The following is a 7,480-nucleotide window of genomic DNA, read 5'->3' as shown; positions in this document are numbered from 1 at the left end:
CTCCAATCTCCCCTTTGTGGGGAAGGTTGTAGAGAGAATGGTGGCGCTCCAGCTCCGACGGTCTCTGGATGAAGCGGATTATCTAGACCCTTTTCAATCTGGCTTCAGGCCCGGCTTCAGCACAGAAACCGCTTTGGTTGCGCTGATGGATGATCTTTGGCGGGCCTGAGACAGAGGTTATTCCTCTGTCTTAGTGCTACTTGACCTCTCAGTGCTTTCGATACCATCGATCATGGTATCCTTTTGCAATGACTCGAAGGGGTGGGAGTGGGAGGCACCGTTTTACGATGGTTCTCCTCCTACCTCTCTGGCCGGTTGCAATCGGTATTGGTGGGAGGGCAGAGGTCAACCTCGAGGGCCCTTGAATGCGGCGTGCCACAGGGGTTGGTCCTCTCTCCCCTCCTATTTAACATTTATATGAAGCCGCTGGGTGAGATCATCAGACAGCACGGGGTGAGGTTTCATCAGTATGCTGATGATACCCAGTTATATATCTCCTCCCCGAGCTCTCTCAGTGAAGCGGCCGATGTGATGGGCCGTTGCCTCGAAGCCGTGAGGGTCTGGATGGGGGTTAACAGACTCAGGCTCAATCCTGACAAGACCGAGTGGCTTTGGATGTTGCCTCCCAAGGATCATGTCGACTGTCCAGTGTTGACTCTTGCGGGGGAAAATATATCCCCTTCGGAGCGGGTTCACAACTTGGGTGTCCTCCTTGATCCACAGCTGAATTTGGAACATCAATTGACGGCTGTGGCTGGGAGGACCTTTGCACAAGTTCACCTGTTGCACCAGTTGCGACCCTACCTGGACCGGGAGGCTCTCCTTACAGTCACTCACGCCCTTGTCACCTCACGTTTGGACTACTGCAACGCGCTCTACATGGGGCTACCCTTGAAAAGTATTTGGAGACTACAGTTGGTCCAGAATGCAGCCGCGCGAGTGATAGTGGGTGCTCCTTGATACACCCACGTTACACCTATCCTCCGTGAGCTGCACTGGTTGCCTATTGGTCTCCGGGTCCAATTCAAGGTGTTGGTCATTACCTGTAAAGCCCTATATGGCTCAGGGCCAGGCTATTTGCGAGACCGCCTACTACCTCATAGTTCCCTACATCCGGTTAGATCCCACAGGCTGGGCCTCCTTCAGGCCCCGTCGGCCAAGCAGTGCCATTTGGCAGGGCTGCGGAGGAGGGCCTTCTCTGTGATGGTGCCCACGCTTTGGAATCAGCTCCCCCCGGAGATTAGGACCGCTCCCACCCTGTTGGTCTTCCGTAAGCTACTTAAGACCTGGCTTTTCCGGCAGGCCTGGGGTTTATAAAACCTTACCCCTGGATGATTGTTTTTGTATTGTTGTTTTGTTATGTATTATGTGTTTTTTATTGTTAGCCGCCCAGAGTCCTTCGGGAGTGGGGTGGCTTATAAATTTTAAAAATAAAAATAAAAAATGTCAGATTAGGAGGTGAAACAAATACATTAGGAGAAACAAAAAGTTGGACTTCTTATATTTTTAATTTTAAAAAATGGAAAATGAAGCTAAATGTTGTAAAACAAGGAAAACAAAGGATAGCCTTCATCATTGTAGTTCAGAGTTCATAGAGTACAGAGCAAGGGACTATAAATAAATTGGTACTCAGAGATATCTTATTTGGTATTTAGGAATATGAAACTATTGTCTAGTTTTTTTAATAGGAATAGTATACAGTTTGTGGATTTGCCCTAAAAAATTCAAACACACTAAAATTACATTGCTACTGTTAAAGGCGTTCTTCTCTTTGCTCTAAAACAGAGCTGCTTACACTGTTTGATCCAATTATCTTTTTCTCTGGTCTCAAATAATGTCATAACCCAAATTTATTAGTAAATAATTTAATAATAAATAAATAACCCCCCATATGCCAACCCACACACTAAAAAATAGACTCTGTTGTTTCACACAAGCCGAGCAGTCCCAAACTGGATCCTCAATTCACAAACAAACAATTACAAATTGCTCCATTACCTCCAGGACAGGCTCAAATTATGCCTTTAAGGGTAATTAAGTCCACTTTAAGAATGAGTGCTCTAAATTATTTTTCTGATAATTCTGGACTGGAATATAACCTTTTTTTTCTAATGTGGACTTTGATGAACTTTTTGACATATAAATAGCAACTGGTAATGTGCCCTATTACTTTCAATGTACGGAATTAATTTCTTATATATACAATCCTACATGGTGGCATGTTTTGTGAACCTATCAGCATTTTCATTAGCATTAATGCAGGCCCCAAAGATCTGGCAGTCAGTTTGTTCAGAGCCATATTTAACTGTAACTCCTATTTGTGTATGTGGGTGTGCCATTTCAGAAAGATGGCTTAGTTAGAATTTCAGGAAAGCAGAATCCAGTAGGTGGGAGCTTCTCCTTTCCATTTTTCCTCAAAACCGCTTCCTCCAGCACACCAACGCATAGGATTTTTAAAAGGGGATTAGCATGTACAAAGCAAGTAGCAGACTGCTCCTCTTCCAAGATGCTCCTTGAATCACTGGAGTAGGGGTCAGGGGAGGGGAAGAAGGAGCTTTGAAAGCCAGGCAATTTCTAAGTTGCAGCTTGTGCAGCCCACATCATGTTTTCTTACACCAAAAGGCTATACTTATCGTAATAAGATGGACAGGCAAACTAATCACGATTGCCATGGGAGGGGGTGCTTTACTGCAGCATAAGGGGGCGGGCTGAGGAGTGGGTTGGTTTTGAACAGAGGCTTCATTGGCGCTGTCCCCGGTGCTGAAAACGGCAAGCCCCTCAACAAGGAGAGCCGTGCGGCAGAGGAAACCACCCCTCCCCTCTTAAAAAGGCGCCCTGGAGTCGCGCTTCGAGGCTTGTGCGGGGCGAGCAAAGAGGGGGCGGAGGCGCGTTCGCGGAGGGCACGCGCACGCCTGCTTCTTTTCCTTCCTTTGCCTTACCCGGACTCTGTTCGTGCATGTGTGTGTGTGAGAGACAGAAAGGGGTGAATGTGTGTGATAGCCTACGAAGGAGCTGGATGTACCGAAGCGTCGGGACCACAACAGCAGCATTGAAAAACTGCATTCAAGCCGCCTCTTTCTTCCTTGGGCTAGCCCCTAGAGCATTGCAGCAGCGGGCCAAAGCTCCCACCCCCAGCACCCAGTTTCTTTTGCTTCTGCTGGGAGATCCTCTCCAGCTCGAGTCCTTCAGCTGCTTGCTCAATATGCAGAGGATCTAATTTGCTGAGCGAGAAACGGTCAGGGAAGAAGGAGGCGGTAGTATTGGAACAGGAGGACGACGACGACGAGGAGGAGGCAGCAACAGCAGCCGAGGAATATTTCTAGCTTGGTGGATGCTCTATTTTTCATGGCAATGCAAAAAATTCAGCAGATTTCTCTTTTCCCGGCTCTTTTGGTTTGGGGATTCATCTGGGGGGTCTTCTCAAACGGCATACAAATAGGTGAGTCTTCTTTTGAGAGCAAACCTTTTGTCTTCATCCTCCAAAGTCTGTTGTTGTTTTGTGTTTTTGTGTTTTTTGTTTTATTTTTCCCCTGAAGGAGATTTGATTCTACCCCAATTCATAGCATGTAAACTTAGATTGAGCCTCTCTGCTGAAGGAAATGGATGCTAAGAGTGCCTTCATTAGAGACCAGTTCCCAGTAGCCTGTTTCAAATGATTGCTTTCCAGCTGTGCTCTCCCCCCCCAAAAAAAAAACAGTTCATTTCCACAAATGGCTTTTAAAAGGGAATGCTTTTTGCTAACCAGTTGTTAACAGATAATATTTCCCCTGAAATCATGAAATCAGATCCTTTGGATGGATAAAAAAAAAATCAGAAGGGGTCTGGATCAGTGACACTAACATGGTGAAGGATATTCAGAGTGCCCCCCCCACCCCACTCCCACCCCAAACTTAGTCAAGGTTTACAATTGCTAAAAAGCAGCAAGATATGAGCAATAGGTTAGGACAGATTATCCTTAAAATCAGTGAGATTGGAAGCCATTCTAGTGAGGCAAGTTCCAAGGCTACTTCCCCCAACAGGGCTGATACTCTTACAGCTCAGCCTGCAGCACTGATGTCCTCTCTCTGTGTGTCTCTTGTTCTGTTTTTATGTTTGTCTGTCATCCAACAGGAGGTCTCTTCCCCAGAGGAGCAGACCAGGAATACAGTGCATTTCGTGTAGGAATGGTTCAGTTTTCCACTTCAGAATTCCGACTGTCACCGCACATTGACAATCTGGAGGTGGCCAACAGTTTTGCTGTCACCAATGCATGTGAGTAATCAATCTCTTCTTGTGAACCTCTGTGTTGCCTAGATTGGTAGAATTGGGGCAGCAACAGCCTTTGTGGATTAGGTGAATGATGCAAAGAATGAGGGTAATGATTTTGGCATTTATCTCTCCCAAAATAATCTTGGGAAAACTTGGTGGAGGGCTGAGGAGCTTAAACTATGGAGTATCCATCCAGCTATGATTGCCTCTCACTGTGATCCCTCCATCCTCCACGCCTTATCTTTCAAACTAGATTGTACCACTTATGCTGGCAGTTGATTTCCAAACATATTACAGGTTCTATTTCTGTTTTATATATATTGGCTTCAGTTTAGGAAGGACCCCACCCTTCTCAACATCAGAGGCCCACCTGTCTGAGAGGGGACTGTGATTTTCTCTATTTGTTTCTAAAATTCACCCCACTTATGCTGGTATATTTGCCTCTTGAAATTAATTCTTCTCTTTTTCTCTTGTCATAAGGGATTATTTGGGTTGGATTTTTATTTATTTGTTTTATTTTATTTTTTTCTTATAAAATGTGTAGAAGCTTTAAATCTGATAATTACATTTTTTTTACCTTCATATATCATTTTATCCTTCTACAGAAAAGGATAAACATATTTTCATCTCTCAATCTTTCCTTAGCAGGCAAAATGCTTGGTTCTTGGTTCTGTAGAATACAGTATAGAAATGGATGTTGAGAAAAAATATATTTTGCCATATATTGGGACATATACAGCATAAGTTGAAGTGGAGAAAATGAGAGTAATAGTGAGATATTCCTTCTGGATCATATATTGATGGCTGGCTGGTTGCACATGGCAGAGGATCACTTATATCAAGCTTGTCTATACCTTGAGATGGCTGTATCAGGAGCAAGATTCCATGTAGGATGTATGCTAAAAGACACAATTATTTCTATGACTCTTTCAAACCTTTGACATCTTGCTTGGTTTGGAAAAAGATACTTGCTTGGTTTGGAGTGCTAGAGGAAGCAACCAAAAAGCTGCAGCTGGATTATTGCTCTGAAAAGCAATAGCTGCAGAAATACTGAACAGCCATTTTCCTTTTTGCAATTTTTCCATTTTAGAATTATACTGCCTCTATCTCTTTTTCAATAAATCACAACACTTTAATGAGCTCTCTTTTGATTTGGGGAGGAAAGAAATGCATAGAAGACACTAAGGTTCTGAATTTGGGGTAGAAATGTCTCTTCCTATACAGTAATGCTGCTAGAATGAAGGTAACTGGAGAATAGCACAATCTTACTTGGCATATCTTCAATGAATCTTTAGCATATCCAAAGTGAACATATAACAAAGCCTTTCTCCTGCAGCTTGGCCTTACCTTGATATTCTTCTTGTACAAGGTAGTTCAAATTCATTGGGTTCCACATAAGGTCACTGGATAACTGAGCAGGTTATTCCCTTTTATTCCAGTGTACCTTGCAGATTTGTTGTGAGTAAAAAATGGTAGGGAAGAGTGATATATATGCCACTTTGAACTAGAGAAGAATACACACACACACACACACAGAACTATATGTATAATACGTTTCCAAGTTGTTTCAGCAAAGGAAATAGTGTAGATATTGAAAGATCATATAATAAAAATAATACTGAGCAAAATCAAACCTGAAATTGCTTAAGTTTTTGTTTATTATTATTATTATTATTATTATTATTATTATTATTATTATTATTATTATTATCTTTTAGGTTTTTATCTATGCCTTAATTGTAAAACACATTTATTTAGGGGATGGATGATGGAACAACAAATTACCAAATTTACCAAATTAAAAACCATTATAATTATTTCATTTTCTTTCCACTTAATTATTTACATACAAAAATGTGTCCTTTATTTCACTTTATTGTTTAACAATATCTCTTAAGATGTTCATCACTGAATTGGACATTGTTAAACTTAGCATAGGTTTATTGCAATAATAGAGTGGAATACAATGGTCAAGAAAGTGTTGATTCCTGATCTTACAGAGTAATTTTGGACTGAAATTGAATGACTACAAAGCCCACATTACAGATTTGTAGAATATCAATACAACACCTTAAAAGTTATATAGTAAGAGAATGCTGGCTGGACTGACTCTTCACATGATGGCCTGAATAGAAAAATAACTTCCAGCTAGAATTATTAGAAATGTACTTTGTCATTTTGTCACCTTCTCAGAAAGCTAATTGCTCAAATTCATTAACACTGAAATGCTAACTAAAACCATGATTTGCCCTGTGGATTGAAAAGCATATTCTACACATTCATGGGTTAAAGATTATAGTTAAATGAAGCTGTCTGCAGTGAAAATTAATATATTGAATGTAATAGCTGTCATAGTAGAAACATCCCCAAGTTAATCTTAAACCTATTTTATTGTGCAATAGGCTTATGTAGGTGACACCAATTTTCGTCCCTTGTATTAATTATTACATAATATATTACCACTGAAATTTCACAACATTTCAAAATTGATAATGTTAAAGGTTTTGTTGAATTCTTTATGAGAAAGCGAGATTGAGGGAGAAGGAGAGAATTTTAGCCTTCCAGAAAACATTTGGACAAAAGGTAACATGACTATTCTCATTGCTGGTTATGTATCCAGGGCACTTTTAAGTTTTATTGTTTAATAAATATCCTTATTAAAGGAAAGTCATTCAGTCAGCCCTGGTTTTTTGTGATTAATTGCAATACCCAGTGGTGGGATTCAAATATGTGAACAACCGGTTCTCTGTGTGGATGCCGCTTCCGGAAATCCATTCTGGGTCTGGGCAACAAAAAATTAGCTACTGGTTCTGCCGAACTGGTGTGAACCAGCTGAATCCCACCACTGGCAATACCCCATTATTACAGGTAGGATTCAAGTCTCAAATCTATCTTCATTTCAAAAGCATAGCCCTCAAAAGCATAGAACTTAACCGAAAGGCTTCTGGATATATGCAGATTACATTTTCTTCATCTATTTTCCTCTCTTTTTAGGGCAGAAAAACAGTTTCTAGGAAGGAATGATCCTTACCCACCTCTTTTGAGAAATATGGTACAGTCAAGTTCAAACGAATCAATAAATCCACTAGAATCACTAGGGATGATTAAGTATATACTTTGAAAGATCAGGAAATGGAAAAATATAAAAGTTTTAAAATAAAAATAAACACAATACTTTTAAAGAAACAAAATACAACTAATCAGAGAGTGAAAAAACAATTCAAATTAAATT

At 41.0% G+C, this 7,480-nt stretch overlaps 1 protein-coding gene across 8 annotated transcripts in view; it reads left to right on the top strand.

The window, feature by feature from the left end:
* The first annotated feature begins 2,810 nt into the window (after window positions 1-2,810).
* Window positions 2,811-7,480, top strand: part of GRIA2 (glutamate ionotropic receptor AMPA type subunit 2) — a 120,748-nt gene continuing 116,078 nt past the window's right edge. For all 8 annotated transcript variants that reach the window (XR_005558059.1, XR_005558060.1, XM_039354655.1 and 5 more), the window contains exons 1-2: window positions 2,811-3,439; window positions 4,111-4,251. Coding sequence is in view for 6 of the 8 variants with exons in the window: in XM_039354655.1 (XP_039210589.1) it covers window positions 3,346-3,439; window positions 4,111-4,251 (235 nt within the window). In the remaining 2 variants the exon portion in view is untranslated. The remainder of the gene's footprint in view (window positions 3,440-4,110; window positions 4,252-7,480) is intronic.

Source organism: Crotalus tigris, unplaced genomic scaffold, assembly GCF_016545835.1.
Source record: "Crotalus tigris isolate CLP2741 ecotype Arizona unplaced genomic scaffold, ASM1654583v1 scf7180000018581.846390, whole genome shotgun sequence".
NCBI classification, from domain to species: Eukaryota; Metazoa; Chordata; class Lepidosauria; order Squamata; family Viperidae; genus Crotalus; species Crotalus tigris.
The sequence above is the reverse complement of the archived record's forward strand: the minus strand, read 5'-3'. Positions and strand labels throughout refer to the sequence as shown.